General features: G+C 38.2%; 1 protein-coding gene across 16 annotated transcripts in view; it reads left to right on the top strand.

Annotated features, from left to right (window-relative positions):
- Window positions 1-18,676, top strand: part of DMD (dystrophin) — a 2,654,855-nt gene that overhangs the window by 2,596,597 nt on the left and 39,582 nt on the right. For 13 of the 16 annotated variants that reach the window (XM_010334838.3, XM_010334835.3, XM_074391460.1 and 10 more), the window contains 3 exons: window positions 63-128; window positions 1,240-1,305; window positions 4,073-4,231. The exons of 2 other annotated variants lie outside the window; for them this stretch is intronic. In XM_010334838.3, the coding sequence (XP_010333140.1) occupies window positions 63-128; window positions 1,240-1,305; window positions 4,073-4,231 (291 nt within the window). The remainder of the gene's footprint in view (window positions 1-62; window positions 129-1,239; window positions 1,306-4,072; window positions 4,232-18,676) is intronic. One more of the 16 variants, XM_074391459.1, reaches the window with a different exon arrangement.

The following is an 18,676-nucleotide window of genomic DNA, read 5'->3' as shown; positions in this document are numbered from 1 at the left end:
TGGGGGTTTTTTTCTCCATTAATGGATGGTATCTGTGACTAATCACATTTTCTGCCTTATAGGCCTGCCTCGTCCCCTCAGCTTTCACACGATGATACTCATTCACGCATTGAACATTATGCTAGCAGGTATGAGACTAGTTGAATGCCAGGCAAATATTTATTGAAATAACTAACCAAGGAAAGCTAACCTATACTATTTTAAACAGATCTTTTCTTTTTTCCCCAAACTTGTATGATTCCTACTAATCAACTTGCCCTCTAACGTGCATGCCATTCCACTGCATGTTGTTTTTGGTCACCAACAAGAGCATTAGTCCAGAATAATCTTCCCTAACCCTGGCTTTTAAACATTTCCGGTAGCCTTGCTATTTTTTTTTTTTTTAATACTGAGCACATTTACTAAATTGGCTTCCAAATAGACTAACCTCCTTAGAAAACTGCTAGACCAGACATTCATATATGAAAAAATGATACTCTATTATGTGGAGAATATGAAAGCATCAGCTTTCTGTTTCTATATTTTACATGATACACTGTAAAGAAGAGAATAATTAATTTTCCTAATCCATGGACCTTTCTGTCTGACCTTCTTTGTGTTTGACATGATTTGTATACCTAAAAACTGAATTACTGATTTTAAAATATCTTACGCTTGTTAAATAAATCCGTAAGAGTTTGGTTAACTTTTTTTTAGTTGTAAAAACAAAAAATCTGTATGATTGCCTAAGGTGAAGAAGATTTTAAAGGTAAAAACTGGTGGCAGAATGTTTAGAGGGCTTACTGTGCATCCATCGTTTGTCAAAATTCTAACTGCTGGACATGTTTACCAATCGTGAAAAGCATTAGCTCGCTGTGTAAGTCTGTCATCAGTGGAAAGTCGTAATTGTCTTAAAAGACAAGGGGTAGTGTCAAGTAGGGAGTGCACTTGTTGTTAGGGAAGCTTTTCTTGTGAAAACAAAGACCTGTTCTCAGTGAAAGCAAGATTGATCTGTGGGGAGAAAACAGTGAAATACAACTTTCCTTACAATTTATATCATAAATGTAGTGCTGCTAACTGCCTGTGGTCTACCACACACTGCCTCAAATGGTTAAGCCAACACACACATCCTGTAATTTGAAGGATTCCTTTCTCTTCTTGCCATGATTTATCCTTTAGTTTTCAGGAATGTTCGATTAGGTCTTGAATAGAGTCTAAGAAGTCACATAAGTTTTAATGAGCTTTTACGTTTTTTATCAGGCTAGCAGAAATGGAAAACAGCAATGGATCTTATCTAAATGATAGCATCTCTCCTAATGAGAGCATGTAAGTATCCCATCTCTTTTTACAAAATGTTCCTGACAATGAAATTGCTTTGAGGGATTTAGAGGTAGGATAGCACAGGATATAGGAATTAGCATCATATTCATTTGATCTTTTAAGGAGCCATTCATTTACTTTTTCTCTTTAACTCTTAATGCCCTGGCATAGAATGAGCTCATCCAAATTCTGGCATTAGTATCCAGAGTAGCAAAAATAGTTTGCCTTATTCTTATTTAAACTTATTTCATACCATATGATTACAAATCGCAGAGTCCCAAGTACTTACAGTAATGCTTAACCTTTGAGCAAACCTGCCAGATATTTAAAGGGATAGGATATTAATTTTAAAGTGATGGCTAAGTACTATTTTCTCCACTCATGGGGAGTGGAACCGTGATCTTGGTATAGCACTGCTATTCACATATGGTAGGTTAGTTGGGGATTTTCCTTCAGAAATCCAAAGAAGTCGATTTTTGTGATTTAGCATCTTCACAAGATAAATAAAGTGAGGCAATTGTATGAAGGGTTTCCAGAGGAGATGTACAAATTCAGGTCGCAGTTTGCTAGCAGAGTGATAAGCCAACCCTGTTAGAGTGTTGCTAAAAGCGGCAGAGAACACAGCTATGGCAGGGAAACAGAGGCTTCATTATAGAGTAAGGGCGCTGTTCACAATACAGAGCACAAGGGAACATTGCCATGAACCAGGTAAATGCTGACCAGGGCTTAGAGAGAACAGGCATTGAAGAAGGTATGAAGAAAAAAAACAAGAATCTGCCAACTGAATAAATAACACAAAAGAGAAGAAATGTAGTCAAAGTATAATGATGCCTTTTTAGTTTGATAAATGATGGATATCTTACCCATCTTATGGAGAATATAGACAAAGGGAAGAATGGTGAATTTATCATACATAGTTGACGTGGCAACACAAAGTCATGCTCAGATGAGAAAAGAACCTTCATAAGGATTAGGCCAAAAGAATTAGTATCAACGTAGCATGTATATAACTAGTTATAGAAGGCATACATGAAAATAAATCTCATCTGGTACATAGACGATCAAGCTAATACTAAAGAATCAAGTCAACACTCAGTCATTTGTATATGATTTAGTTACTTCAAACAAACAAGCAAAATAGGCTTTCCCCAATCATAACTGTGATGCATTACCTTGCTTAGCTATGGGAAAAAGTATTGTTAAAAAGATACTTCAACAAAATGGGTGGCCAAACAATCAAATGTAAATGACTTGAATAATGTGCTGCTTTGGCTCACTGATTTTGATATTAGAAGCTCTAGCACATTCAAATTAATTCAAGTTGTATCTATATAACAGTGGCTGTCATTCACTGCCTAAGAGAACAGTAAGAAAGGTGTAGTTACAACTATAGGTTATAATTAAACACAGGAAGTTCTAGCAGTAAAACTTCAGAATGTGGAATGAGTGGTGATAAATTAGGCCGTAAAACTGCGTTTGTTTTACTTTAAAATAAAATTTAGCTTTAGCTTATTCTGAGGACATAAAATTTATTTTGACTCAGTGTTGGATGGTAAAAAATCATGGCATTTTACGGGCACGTTTGGGGAAGTGGTTTGGTGGATTCGTTGACTTCACTTAAATGTTTGTTTCTAATACCCAATAATTATTTTTAGTCAGCTTTTCACATCTAAACCAGTTAACTGGCTTAACAGACACAAATCATTCAAATCGGGAGGACTTTTTTCTAAATTTCTGATTTTTTTCAACTTTAAAATTAAGTGGGTATGGAGAGGAGAATTTAGTGTATCATCTCAATGATACCTAACCAGAAACAAAGAGCTTTAGCCTCTCATTACAAACAGAATGAAATTCTTATAACTTGGAGGTAAACAGGTCTTTTAGGAGCTTGGAGCAATGCATTCAGGAAAAAAAGTTTGTCCTGTGTATTAGAGAGTTCCTAGTTTCCAGGAAAGATGGCAGCTGCCTCCCCAAATATAAGCCCTTTTGCCTCCTTTCCCCCCAAAATGAGTCGTTAAAACTCATCTTGGGGGAAAAGATGAGTTTTAAGGACTCATCTTGGGGGGAAAGGGAGGCAAAAAGGCTTATATTTATAAATTTAAAGATTAGAAAAAAAAACCTCTGCCCTAAGGAATGAGATGTTCAGTCTTCATCAGTCACCGGAATGGCTTTCTTCCCCTCAATTTTTGATTTTCTGTCTAAACAGTGATTGAATGAAACAATTATTTATCTCCAGTTTAATTGTTGTTGTCATTCTGCCTCAGTGACTTATGTAAGTTAAAACCGGCTTACTGAAGCAATACTTTTTGGTTACATTGTCTTCCACGTAAGAAAATATTTCCTCTGTTACTTTCAGAGCTGCAAGGTATTTTTTCCTACTCAGTACAATAGCGTGGGTTAGTGAACAGATTTTCTTGACAGGCTTGGTGGCCAAAGCATTATACAGCCATTATTATGTCAAATTTTTTAGCTATTGACTAACGTCGTCAGAGAGTCCCAGTATTTCTGTAATTCTGCCTTTCATTTATCCATGTAAATAGGCCAATAATTTCATTTGAAAATTAAAAAAAAAAAAAACCACTTTGAATTGTTACCAATAGAATGGTAGATCACAACCTTAACAGTATCAAAAGGTCTTTAAAGCAGGAAAAAAGGTCAAATTAATTGTTAAGAGCAAATAAATGTTTCTATTTTCAAATACACTCCTGAGTCCCTAACCCCCAAAGCAAAATAAGGGGGGGAAAAAACCAAAACCTTTGATTTTATTTTCCAGAGATGATGAACATTTGTTAATCCAGCATTACTGCCAAAGTTTGAACCAGGACTCCCCCCTGAGCCAGCCTCGTAGTCCTGCCCAGATCTTGATTTCCTTAGAGAGTGAGGAAAGAGGGGAGCTAGAGAGAATCCTAGCAGATCTTGAGGAAGAAAACAGGTGAGTTTTCTTTCTAGCTTTGTCATTGGTATGCAGAGTGCATACACTTGCACACATAGAAAAGTGCCAGGAATCTTCACTTAGAGTCATTTTATGTCTAATTGTTTTCTAAAATAATCTGTTTAGCTCCATTTGCAGATTTTTTTTTTTTATCTGAAAGAAGAAAATGAATGCAATAGTACGATGAAGAACTCCCATTTTAGGTGTGAAGGAATTAATGCTGATGGTGGTATTTGACTTGTTGCATGTCTCCAAGGCTTTGATTTTGTATTTGAGAATAGAATTTAAAAAAAAATAGGTTAATTTTATGATTATATGATTTATTACATGTGTTTGGCCATATTATCAACCTCAGACATTTAAGAAAGTAGGGTTATTGGCTTGGTCATATTGGGAAACCAATTGTTTCATCTTATTTTTCATCATCAAATGAAGAACTTATTATTCATGCTCACAATCATAGCAGATTAGTGAGACAGTTCCAATTGTCAGCTGTCACCTGTAAAAGACATTCATGTAAAAATAGCAGAAATTGTAGAAGAGGAAAAAGGCTAAATAATTCTGACAATGACTGCAGGGAGGACAAAGATGTAAAAATCTGGGGTGTCATATGGTGTCAGGATAATGCAAATCATTGGACTTTTAGTTTTGTATTACATTTATTATGTCACAGGTCCCTTGGTTTAAAAAGACTTCTCACATGATCACTTCTAACTGACAATGTGCCTTCTTCAGATAAATGCCACCAACCAAGGATTTAAAGCAGCCGTTGCTCAGATTTGTGGGTCTTAAGTACTTTCATCCCTTTGGTTGAGCCCAAGGCACCAAGAGCTCTTAATGTGGGCAACACAATATGTCTGAGATTAGTGCCCTCAGGCGTATGCCACTTCAGGATGAAAAGGCAAACTGCCGTTCATCCATTGCTTTCTGCTGCCACTGCTCACCTTCTGCCTCTTAACACCTCTGACCTATGACCTTAGCTGCTTATCTGATTGGCTTCGCCTTTAGTCTCTTTCCCACCCTTCCAGTAAATCCTCCATACTGACTCTACTTGTACATCTTGCCAGAACCAAGACCCATCATGGCATTCCCCTTTCACTGGATTTCTGCATATAGAAAAAAATCAAGCTTCTTAGCGGGGCATTCAAAACCTTCCACAATGTTCTCTTGACCTGCTTTTTTTATGCCGTCTTCTTTTGTTCTGTGTTCTGGCCATGCTGTTGTAGCTAGTATTTCTGAATATATCCTGCTGTCATCTACTTTTGGGGTGAGGCTCAAGCTTGCATCTCAGCCTAACTGATAACCTCTAACCCACCACTGCCATTTCTGACAAAGGAATCCCACCTATCCCCCATCACATGCTCAGAATAACTTTCCCCATGGCGCCCTGCTAGATCCCTGCTATTGGAAGAAATCTGTCTTTTGCCTCTATTCCCAGAGTACTTTGGACCTTTCTCAGGAAATCCTTGACAGTTTGCCTTTTTACCAGTTATTACCAGTGCCTCTCTTCAGTGAGCTAGTGTGTGCCTTTGGGGCATGGACTGTAGCTAATCATCTTCATATCCTCCATAGTACTTAGCATGGTTCGAATATTTAATGGCTATTCAGGAAATGTTTGGTAAAAACCTGAAAATACAGCAAGAACATCACAGGAGTACCATCCTGGAGATAATATTGCACTTTTTTTTTGTTTTAATGATAGCTTTACTTTTGGCCTTACTTTTAAGATCATTTGCCAATGAAGACCATGGTAGAAAAAACATTTCTCTCTACTTTATTGAGAATAATCAGTAATATCCATTTATGTTAAATCTGTAATTATTGTAGCGGTCAAAGTCAAATTGGAATAAAAAGTTGGAACTGACACTGTGAATAGAATTTGATGTTACCAAGGAGTAAATATATTTTTGCAGTATGATTGTGTAATATATCTTTTGAGCTCATTGGTCAAGAGCCCTGCCTTGTTTGTGCTTAGCATAGTCTCTCTCCTTACAGTTTCAACTGTGTCAAAGAATGTTGGTAAAGAGTACTGATAACTATCATATATCATTTTATCATTTTGAGTGCACTTTTACATATTTTAGATCATTTAATCTTCTTACAAACTCTATGGAGAAGAGATTATCGCCTTTCTGTGAATGAGACACAGGTTCAGAGAGGTTCAAACAGCTTGCCCCAGATATCCCAGTCAGCCAGTGGTAGAACTAAACTGAAATCCAGACTTTTCTGACTCTAAATAGGCAACTGTATCTTCAACCAGGTAATAAGGACGAGTAAGTCTCTGTGAATGTCATTTACATAGAATTGCGGTATATTCCCCAGAATGTGCCTTAACTTTTAAGGGACTATCTGTGAGGACTAAGTGTCCCGGAATAAACCTGTTCACCTACTTGTACTGCAGTGATAACCACTCTACCCTGGAAGAGATCCAAAAGCATTCTTCAAGAATGGGATGGTTTGTTCTCTAAAAGAACAACAAAAAAAAGTAACACCGGGGCTACTTAGAGCTCCAAAATGAGGACTCTGGTGTTGATGCAAATCTTTCTGTAAGTTACCTTGACCTTCAAAAAAAGATCAGGATGAGCTTCCTTCATTTTTCCTTCATTTTGTCCTATTTGACCTCCTACCAAATTCAAAAATAAAAATAAAAAATGTCTCTACAGAGCTTCTTCCCTGAAAACAGCCCTTGTGGTTTTCTTTGCTCTGCCCTGTCCTGTCTTTGTGCGGTCCTGCACAAGGAGCTTCAGAGCCCTAGATTTGCCTTCACTACCCTTGGATTCAATGTTGCTTAAGGGGCATTTAATTTGACATTTCCTGTGTTCTTCCCGAAGAAACCCAGAAGTCTTTAGATACCCTTTCTGTGTGTGTGCTGTCTGTGTCACAAGTCAGCATTGGGCTATGTAATCTGACAAATACAAGCATACTTTGAGAAAATAAGAAAGGTTATTTAAAATTGAGATTGTCCCAGGTCCTTTGGATGTGTACTTACTGTATCTTTTAATATATAATTTTTGTGTTCCTTTAGCTGAGAGTTATCTCCAAATAACAGCCAAAGAGAGAGGCTTGGAGACCCCCATTCCTGACTAGATATTAGTTAAGTTTCATTAATTGTTCTTATTCATGACACTTCCCTACAACCGCCTAGAAAAACAGAATATGGCTGTTTTAGAAGTGTCTCAGGGGTATCTTATCTCTGTCTCTAGAATTCCATTTCTCCTGGTTGTTGCACATAACATTCAGTAAATATTTGTTGAATGCATTAATGAATAAATGAATTGTAATGGTAGCATACATACATGCACTTTTGACTAAAATCCTTTTACAAACCTAATTTCATAGGGAAAAGCCTTTCAAAGGTTTCTTTGGGTTTTTTTTTTTTTTCTGCTCACTTTTCAAAATACTCCCCTTTTTCAAACTGCCTTGATTAGCACCAGGTATGGCTTTGTCATAAACTTAGAACGTTAAGAACCCATTTTCGAAATCCCAGGCACTATATGTATTCCACATTGGTGTTCTGTGATTCTTGGTTTATGCCACAAAGATAAGTGTAAAGCTCGAAATCTGACTGAGTTTTTCCCATAGTGCCTCCCATAAGTTTGGATGACTAACGGCATTAGGGAGATATCCAATCTATAATATTTTGCCTCTGCATCATATCTCTTCCTCATTACCACATATAATTTGGATTCATCTTTACTTGGTAAAGACCCATTGGATGTTGGGTTTTTGCCCCATTGTGTGTCCTTAGCAAAGTTTACTTTTTCCTCTTGCATTGATTAAAGCCTTCAGTCTCCTGACGTAAGTCTGTAGTGTTCAAATACAGAGATGTATTTTTCTCTGCACTGTCTAAATAAACCAAGACTTGCTCTGAAATTCAAGGTATGATCCTAGCAATGAAATGATAGCCTTTCTGAGAGACAAAGACTCACTGTCATTCTGCTACCTGCATAGCAAATTGATTAGACTGTCCCCAAGTCAAAAAGGTGGGTAAATACTAACCTAATTGACCATAAAGTCTAAAGTTAATTAAAGTTGTTAGTAGATGTTATATAACAGGACGGAACTCTGTAGATTCTCAAGACCTTTCATATGTCTTCTCGTTGGGCATTAAGACCTTATGAAGCCAAAATTTGAGTTTTCTCTGGTTCCTTTAAATTCCTCCATTGATTGTGCAAGATTATTAATGTTATAGTCAAAGAAGTTCTAGATCAGTTACTGATACCACTGAATTAAGGTACCTGGAAATCATGATCCCATTGCTTTACTTTGTAATTGACTTGATGACTTTGGACCTAGTCTAGTAGCTATCAATCTTCATAGCTACAGGATATCTTTAGTCAATGTTCTTTCATTAGATCTTTGTGTGAGTCTCCAGTGATGGTGAAAAGATAGCTAAAATGAAGGGAATCTGAAGAGGTTAGGAATGGGCATTCCTCTGGAATATTTAAAAAAAAAAAGGTTAGGGTGAGGAATAGCAGAGTTTATTTGGGGAAAACTGCAGTTGTATTACCTTTTTTAAGAAGGCAAAGAATGGGAGGAGATGAGGCTGGCCAGGTCAGGTGATACCTGCCAAGGAGTTGCTCCCTCCACACTAGTCTAGGGAGCCACTCAGGGTGTGAGACAGTAGTGAGGCCATCATATTGATGCAAATATATGCCCCATGGGCAGCTGTGTGCAGGGTAACCTTGAAAAGAATAATGCTGGAACAAGGAAATCAAGTTGGAGGGAGTTACATGGGAGCCCAGGAAAGAGATTGTTAGAGCCTTAAGGTGATAGAAATGGAGTAGACAGGCTGATTTCAGTGATATTTCAGGGGAGGGTAGAGCTGTTTGATTTGGTAGTTCTGTGGGACTACAGTAGGAAGAAATGATTCCTAGGTCTGGTGACCACAAAACTAGATGATAGTAGTTATTTGCAGCTGGGTCTGATAGTTCAGGAGTAGCAGCAGTCTGTCTTTTAATGCAGCAGTGTTTATAGAGGTTCTTCCTGAAGCACTGAGTAGCTGGAAGATGATAAATTAGGTAAGGAAGAGGTCGAGTTGAGGTCCTGGTGACATCCCCACGTTTAAATGTCTAACAGTCTGAGAAACAGAACTCTGATGCTCGTAGAAGAGTTAAGAGGCTGAGATATTAGGTCTTTGAGTCGCCAGCTCACAGGTGGTGGTTGAAACAGTGAGAATGAATTTATATATTCAGGGAGCACATAGCAGGAGAATACTGGATTTGGTAGAACTTTGGAAGATGTTACCATTAAAATGTGCATTTAATTTTATTTTTAATAGAGAACACATGCATATTACACAAAATCCAAAGGGTTCAAAAAGACATATAGAGAAAAATTAATCTTACTCCAGTCTTCTCTCCTGGCTGTGGTATTTCTAGCTCTGGAGGCTAGCTACCACCTTTATTGGTTTCTTGTGTTTATTTCCAAAGATGCTCTCTACACATGCAAATATTTGCAAACATATTTGTGGTTGTTGGGTCACTCTACATAGTGTTGTGCAGTGTTCACTCTGGTCTTCTTGTTTTACTTAAAAATCCCTGATTTTCACTTGCTGGAGAAATGTGTCAGAAGAAGAGGAGTGGAGAGCTTGGGAATGGTGGGACCATTTTCCCACAGGAGGCAGGAGAGAGAAGGATTAGGGAACTAAAGTATGGGAGGAGTCATGACCTTGAATGAGAGAAGGACTGCCTCTGAAGACAGAGTGGTAGGTGAAGAATTTAGGGTAAAGAAAGTGGGGGAAAGGATAATGGAATGAATGTTAAAATGTCCAGTGGACATCATTGGAAGTAATTAGAGACTGATTCCTACAGCTCTTCCCACATGTTTTTAAAGTTGGAGTGGAGAGGAAAGCATGGCATAGGATACCTTTAACAAAACTAGGCATTCAAGTTCAAGTTACTTGGCGTATTAGTCCATTTTCATAATGAGCAATTTATAAAGAAAAAGAGATTTAATAGACTCACAGTTCCATGTGGCTGGGAAGGCCTCACGATCATGGCAGAAGTTGAAGGAGGAGCAAATGTATGTCTTACATGGCAACAGGCAAGAGAGTGTGTGCAGGAGAACTGCCCTGTTTAAAACCATCAGATCTCATGAGACTTACTGTCACAAAAACAGCATGGGAAAAAAACACTCCCATGATTAAATTATCTCTCACCGGGTTCTTCCCACACTGTGTGGGGATTATGAGAGCTGTAATTCAAGATAAGATTTAGGTGGAGACACAGCCAAACTATATCATTTGGCAACAAGGGCCCCAAAACAAAGGGCTATGGAGCCCTTCTATAGATAAAGGGAGCAAGTTTGATCACAGAAATCAGGAAGCCGAGACCTTTGATGGCAAGGATGAGTAAGAGCTGAAGGGCATACACGCCACACTTAAGAAGCTGTGTAATAATTGGGTAAACCATCTCAGCTCTACTCAGGCAGGGAGGACAGGAACGTGGTGGAAGTTGAATCACCATTATTCACAGTCTAAGTTTCTAACTGGCAGAGCCAATGGACTAAATTTCCTTCAGTTTATCCAAAGTTAATTGAAGTCTGAGGGGACTGTTTCAGAGTATCCAGTTCATGGAGGTGTAAGGATAACCCAGAATGACAATTTATTTATCCCTTTATCATAATTATCTCTCTTTGTAACTGTCTTGTAGTAAATGTTATCAAGGTCGCCTTAAAGCTTTTTTGGGAGGAGACAGCATCTAGTTTAAGTACAAATACTAGATCTATTAAAATGAGGAATATATTTATTTTTTAGGCACAGAGCATCCTGTGTCTTAGAATCCAGTGTCTTAGAAATCAGAATAAAAATCAAATTGTGTTCTGGTGAGCTTAGATTTTGGCATCTGAAATTGGGTGTTTGTGAGGACTGCTTCATACTACAGAAAAATTGAAGTACCCCTCTGGCGATTAGAATATTCGCATCTTACAGGTACAGCTGTCATCTCCCTAGAACATGCTGGATAACAGTTTATGTTCTTACAATCCAATTTCCCTTTTTTTAGATTTTCCGTGAAGACCTCATCCTCCTGTTGGCCTTCATTTGCCAATTGTCCCTCTACAGTAGAATTGATTATGGTCGTAACTTTAGCAACTTTCCAGGCCTGAGAAAGTAATTATGTTCAGTTCTGCAGATAGTTACTGAGTGCTTAATGTAATTTTAAAATTGTGAGACTACAAACATGAATAAGCCTTGACGCTTACCCTCATGGAACTCAAAATTTATTTTACAATAGTTGAACTATAAACAGCTACTTAAAAATCTGGTGTCACAGATGCTCTTGGGGCACAGAGGTGAATGATTTATTCTATCAGAGGGAGTAGAGAGGGCTTTACCAAGAAAGTTTAAGGGTTGAAGACTGAATGGGAGTTTTCCAGTCTGAGAGAGTGGGGAAGGATGAGTTTTCCAGACTGGTAGGCTAGTGAGTAATGTGTGGCATGGAATGAGGAGAATAACAGGGCAGTGAAATGGTAGGTGGGGACTTCTGTTTAAAGGATTTTATGCATCATACTAAGGAGTGTGAGTTTTATCCTGTAAGCAGGTAAACAGTGATGGCTTTTTGAGAGGGGGAAGATTGAGGAAAAAACTGAAGGCAGAAATGGAGATTGGTAAAAGTACAGTGGAACAGTCCATTAAAAGATACCAGGTTCTTGGCCGGGCGCAGTGGCTCAAGCCTGTAATCCCAGCACTTTGGGAGGCCGAGGCGGGCGGATCACGAGGTCAAGAGATCGAGACCATCCTGGTCAACATGGTGAAACCCCGTCTCTACTAAAAATACAAAAAATTAGCTGGGCATGGTGGCGCGTGCCTGTAATCCCAGCTACTCAGGAGGCTGAGGCAGGAGAATTGCCTGAACCCAGGAGGCGGAGGTTGCAGTGAGCCGAGATCGCGCCATTGCACTCCAGCCTGGGTAACAAGAGCGAAACTCCGTCTCAAAAAAAAAAAAAAAAAAAAAAGATACCAGGTTCTTAACTAAGGATGTCTTGGGCAAGTGAAGAAGGGGATGGAGAAATTAGAAGGTCACTGAATGAATGGGACCAAGGTAAAATGGAGAGGGAGAAGCATTGGGTGTTGCAGAATGTTTTAATTTGGGAACTGGCAAATGATCATTTAAAAACAAACAAAAACAACCTATTGCACATAGGAAAAACTAAACTCCTGATTTGCAAAGGGTTAGTGCATGGAGATAAAGAGCCATGTATCAGGTATACTGAATTCTATTTGCCCAAGGACATTCAAGTGGAAATCTCCTATTATTGATTTTATATATTCAGCTTTCAGAAAGAATTCTTTTAAAAGTCATAGCAATACAAATCTTGCAATATAATAATAGATTAGCGAACATCATAGGGATTAGCATAGTTGATATGACTGAGCTTCAGATTCAACTTGAGCTTTCCTGTAGCCAAGGAGATGATAGGAAACAAAGATTTGTCTATCTCTTAATATTAAATTAAAGAAGCATGTAGCATCCTAAAGAAACATCATTGCTTTCTTTGCTGTACATAATAATAACAAAAATAGCTGTCCTTTGAGTTATTGCTATGAAAAGGAACTGTTCTGAGTACATATAAAATCCTATGCAATCCTTAAAACAGCCCTATGAAGGGGAGGCTGTTTACAGAAAATTAAGTGGTACACAGTATGAAGGACACTTCGTACAGCCAGCAAGGAGTAGGACCTGTATTCAAACCTGGGTGGTGGTCCTGAACTCTTAAGCCGTGTTACACTTGAAGTGATTATGGACTAGTGTCCTTATCAACATTTTTATAACAAATCCCAAGGGAGATTTTATGCGGCTGTTTCTCATGGCCTTTGGTAATTGTGGAAAGCTTAACATTAAACGCCAGACAGGATGACAGTTCTCCAAGGATAAAGGTCACTGTTGCCTAAAAGGTGTTCTGCAGAATATCACGGATACTCAAAGACAAAAAAGATTACAAGGACAGACAAACTTTGGAAACACTCGTATTGTAAAGTCATAATTATAATTAGCATTTGTACTGAGGAGTTTGGAAGTGAAGAAACCTGATTAGCTTTGTCTAACCTCATGTTGCTCCCACTTACTTGACCTCAAGCCCAGTTGCACTATTATATGGAACGCACTTTGATAAAGAAATTCGAGTCTGAACTAAACTTTGAAAACCAGTCAAGGAGATAGCATAGTTGACTCTCTACTGTAGTTGTTGAGAAGCCTATCCATTGTGTCTCTGGGAACATCAGAAGAGAGAGCTGTAACAGGTGCCTGTAGAGGAAGCCTGAATTTTTCTCACAAAAGTAACTTCTGATATGCTCTAGTTGGGAAGCAGTTACCCTGTAGACCCAGAAGCCAGAATGATTGAGTCTGAAAAATCCAAAGGTAGGTATTAAATTGTTTCTCATGACCATAGACAATTCTTTGCACCGTTTTGTACAATATCCCACTGAATAACTTGGCTTTTCAGCCAAACCACCAAGAAAAGTGTCTACCAGTGACTTGACACAATTAATTTGCTATCAGGAGTTCTTACTTGTAAAATGATTGAACTTTGAAAGATGTTTACCAAAGGCTTTATCACAATTACTGTGGAATCTTTCTTTGTAAGTAGTTAGATGCAAAGGCCAGTTGTTTCTTGAGACCTCTCCTGGGTGGTGATTTAACAGTGTATCATTAACACATGGGAAGATATTTCTCCCTCTTAATCTTATGACAGAAATGCAGGTATAGCTTTCATCTCAAAGTAAGATTAAGGTGTAAGTGACAAAGATGTATAGCTACTCTATGGCCCTTTGTAATGCCACTTGAGGAAGGTGATTCCTTTCCTGGCACTGCAGTTTTAGAGGCTGCATAATGAGTATATCAACCTTGTGTGGCTTGGTTTATAGAGTCCGTGGCTAAAGGACACATCCAGGAGAATGTTGGAAAGACAGATGTGAAGCTTTAGAAGAGAAGTTTGGATTAAGGAGTAATGAGTTGGGGGAAGGGGTCATGGTCGTGGAGGAGGTAGGAGCTTGCGGTGAGGATAGAGACCTCCTAGGAAGAGAGTTTGTGTAAAAAGAAGACCAAGGACCTCCTGATGTGTCCAGTTAGAAATGGTTTCCTGGTGATATTAACATGTAAATGGTGGCTTCTGCAGATGGCTAAACTCATCCATTTTTTTAAAAAAAAAAACTATCTTAATAGTTAAAATACGACCCTTTTTGTGTCTCCAAATTCTGAATTACCTTATGGTGCTAGTCTGTCTGTTTTAACTAAAAGTCGTAAGCAAATCCATATGATCCTTTTCCTGTAATTTCCTAGTAAATCAAGGTGATAATTTCAAAGATAAAAATAATCGGTCTTTTTAGCTTTTTTTTTTTTTTTTTTTTTTTTTTTTGAGACGGAGTTTCGCTCTTGTTACCCAGGCTGGAGTGCAATGGCGCGATCTTGGCTCACTGCAACCTCCGCCTCCTGGGTTCAGGCAATTCTCCTGCCTCAGCCTCCTGAGTAGCTGGGATTACAGACACGTGCCACCATGCCCAGCTAATTTTTTGTATTTTTAGTAGAGACGGGGTTTCACCATGTTGACCAGGATGGTCTCGATCTCTCGACCTCGTGATCCACCCGCCTCGGCCTCCCAAAGTGCTGGGATTACAGGCTTGAGCCACCGTGCCCGGCCTAGCTTTAGCAGTGAGCATGAGTCCCAGTCTTTTTGCCTTCGTGTAAGGTTTGTTACCATGGTGGAACTAAACAATATCCTACACACTAGAATGTGAGCTCTTCAAGGGTAAGGGATAGTGTCCTACATATATCTTTATCTCTACAGCACTGGGTGCATCAATGTGTTATAAAAATGAATGGGTGGATATCCTTTGGAATTCTCCTGTTACTTTATGGGTTTTTTGGTTGATTTTCAGCTATCTCCTTGTTTTTCTCATTTCTTAAATTATTTTCTTTCCCCAAATCCCTTAATATACCGTCTTAGTTTGTGATGTCGTTTTCCATTAGATTAAAACCATCCAAGTTGTTTAGGCTAACCCAGACTTAAGCAACTTTTTTAAACTCATCATCTGAAAATCTTTAGTGTCCACATGAATAATTCTGAAGACATGTGCATACCATTTTTCTTTTATGTACATATGTTAAACCTTGATTTCTCCATAGTAGGAGAAAGCATTATAACATTTTATTGTCTTCACTGAGGAAATATCTTTTGTGCTATAAGAAATAGGATTTCGAATTTAGTTTTTTATAAGAACTTCATTGATGTATAATTCTCATACCATACAATTTACCCATTTAACATGTATTAATCACTGATTATTAGTTAATAGTTTAACCAGCATTAATAATCACTGGTTATTAATCACACAGTTGTGCAACAATCCTCATTATCACCCCAAAAATAAATCCCATACCCATTTTCAAGTCATTCACCATTTCTCCTGCAACTACTCTTTCCAACCCTGGCAGTAGACAATCCCTGATCTGCTTGATGTGGACTTGCTTATTCTGGACTGTAAATGAAGTAATATACAGTCTTTTGTGACTGGCTTCTTTCACATAGTATAATCTTTTAAAATGATATCTATGCTACAGCCTTTATTAGTATTTCATTTTTTTAAAATGCTGAGTAACGTTTCATTGTAGGGATATACCACATTTTTTAGTCCATTACTTGGGCATTTGGGTTATTTCCACTTATTGTGTGTTATGGATAATGCTGCTATGAACATTCATGTACAAGTACTGGTAATTATTTTATGGAGATTATTCTGGGCTGGGCATGGTGGCTCACACCTGTAATCCCAACACTTTGTCAGGCTGAGGTGGGAGGATCACTTGAGGCCAAGAATTTGACACCAGCCTGGGCAACATAGGGAGGCACCATCTCTACAATTTTCTTTTAAAATTAGCCGGATGTGGTGGTTTATGCCTGTAGTCCCAGCTACTCAAGAGACTGGGGCTGGAGGATCACTTGAGCCTAGAAATTCAAGGTTACAGTGAGCTATGATTACAGCACTGCACTCCAGCCTGGGTGACAGAGCAAGGCCCTTAAAAAAAAAAAAAAGATTCTGTAGTTTCTGTCATTGTAATAGAGGAGGCCATAGGATCATATATGGCAAGAGTATATAGCAGTGCATGCAGGGAGTGAAAAATAGACCATCAAGTTGAATTTTTTGGGAGAACTTAAGACCAAGTCTAACTATGCATGAGGGATTGAAGCTGGGACACACAAAGCTTAAAATTATATTTCTTCTAGAGACTGTTATGGCTTTTTGCTGACCACAGACATTGAAAGTTTGATATTTTGCTGTATTTGTCTGAAAATGGAAACGCACTATTCCCAGTGGCACTATTCCTGACAACTAGACTTCTTTGCCTCTAAAACCTCTCCAATCCTAGTTTTCGTTTTGGCTGATGATGACCAGCCACTACCATTTTTGTCTTGGGTTTTGTCATATTTCCAGTTACAAATGGTTAAAATTTCTTAAGAATTCTTATCTTCTTGTGTTGAACTTTTGATTAATACATGCAGTCTGTAGACAGTAATTAATTACTACCTGATCAGGAATTTCTGAAAAAAAAAAATCTCAGTCATTAAAGATTAAGAAACGAAAGCCAATTAATATTGCCATGTTCTGTCTCTTGGAACTTGAGCAGGATATACATCTATGTGTCAAGGACGTATCCAGAAAATAGAGTCCACCTAGATACATTAACCCTGCACCCTTGGTCCATATATTTTATTTCAGCAATGATCCAGATATACTATAATTTGACAGTCTCATCCTAGTGATCTTAACTCAGTGATTTCATTTTGCCCAGATGTTCAGCTGTGATAAAGTTTACTAAGGCACAGATGATGGATGATACACAATTTCAAGATTTTGGGGTGGCTACATTATGGCTAGGGACTAGAACTCAAGCATATACAGAGCAAATGTTGAGTGATTAGTCACTTTCTAAGCACTAGATATGCATATTTTCTGCCAGGCTCAATATATCTAACTAGATTGCTTTCATTTCAGATAATTTAAGTACTTTCTTGAGAAAAAGTTTCAGCACCTCTGAGGTTCTAAATCCAAAAGGTAAAGAATATGTAGAGAAAGAAGTAATAGCAACAGCAACAATAATAATAGTAACTAACATTTATTGAACACAGTATGGGCTGGGCATGGTTCTAAGAAAGTCTGACATAGAGAATGTCAACCATACTGGCTTAATAATCCTCATAACCGAATTAGTGCTAAAATCAGTTGCCCATCTCAGCAAGCAGCAGAGGCAAGTAAGTCATAAATCAAGGTCTTCTGACTCCAAGACCATCTCTCAAACCTTGTTCTAATTGTCTCCTCAGCCATGGATGTTGAAAGGAACCAAAAAGGCAGTGTGTTAAAAAGAGGCATCATTCAACCTTTCCCCTGATGGGGCAAAGCTTTTTTCTTTTTCCTTTACATTCTTTGACATCTGTTTTAAAACGCAGATATCACTAGAAGAAATGACACTTTATTATAAAATCCCAGTAAAATTTAAATGTCTTATGTAAAACCTTTATACTGAGCAAATTTTAGTAGGAAAGGGGTTGGAATTAAGGTTCTGAATGCTTTAAAGTGGGGACAGTGTTAAGAAATCATTAGAAACAAGAGCCTGGAGGGGTTCTGCCATTTTTACTGTATTGCTTAAGGCTAACCTAAAATATGCATAATCTTCTTGCTCTGTGAGCTTATCCTTATTAATGTCTTTTTCCACCTAGTTTAGGGGTATTTTTGACTGTGTGTTTGATAAAATTTTACAGTACAGCTTTAGACATCTGTTTTTATTTTATTTATTGTATGTTAGGTTCTGGGGTACATATGCAGATCATGCAGGATTATTGCATAGGTACATAAATGGCAAGGTGGTTTGCTGCCTTCGTCTCCCCCTCACCTATGTCTGGTATTTCTCCACACGCTATCCTGCCCCTAGCTCCCCACAACTGACCACAGTGTGTGATGTTCCCCTCTCTGTGTCCAAATGTTCTAATTGTTCAATACCTTCCTATGAGTGAGAACATGCAATGTTTGATTTTCTGTTCTTGTGTCAGTTAGAGAATGATAGTTTCCAGATTCATCCATGTCCCTATGAAGGACACAGACTCATAGTTTTTTTATGGCTGCATAGTATTCCATGCTGGATATGTGCCACATTTTCTTTATCCAGTTTATCACTGATGGACATTTGAGTTGGTTCCAGGTCTTTGCTATTGTATACAGTGTCACAGTGAACATATGTATGCTCAATAGATATGTTCTATATGTAATAGAACAATTTATAATCCTTGGGTCTATACCCAGTAATGGGATTGCTGGGTCAAATGGAATTTCTAAGTCCTTGAGGAAGTACCTAGATGGTGCTTCTTCCACAATGGTTGCACTAATTTGCACTCCCACCAACAGTGTAAAAGTGTTCCTATTTCTCCACATCCTCTCCAGCATATGTTGTCTCC

The sequence above is a fragment of the Saimiri boliviensis genome, chromosome X (genome assembly GCF_048565385.1).
Source record: "Saimiri boliviensis isolate mSaiBol1 chromosome X, mSaiBol1.pri, whole genome shotgun sequence".
Lineage (NCBI taxonomy): Eukaryota > Metazoa > Chordata > Mammalia > Primates > Cebidae > Saimiri > Saimiri boliviensis.
The sequence above is the reverse complement of the archived record's forward strand: the minus strand, read 5'-3'. Positions and strand labels throughout refer to the sequence as shown.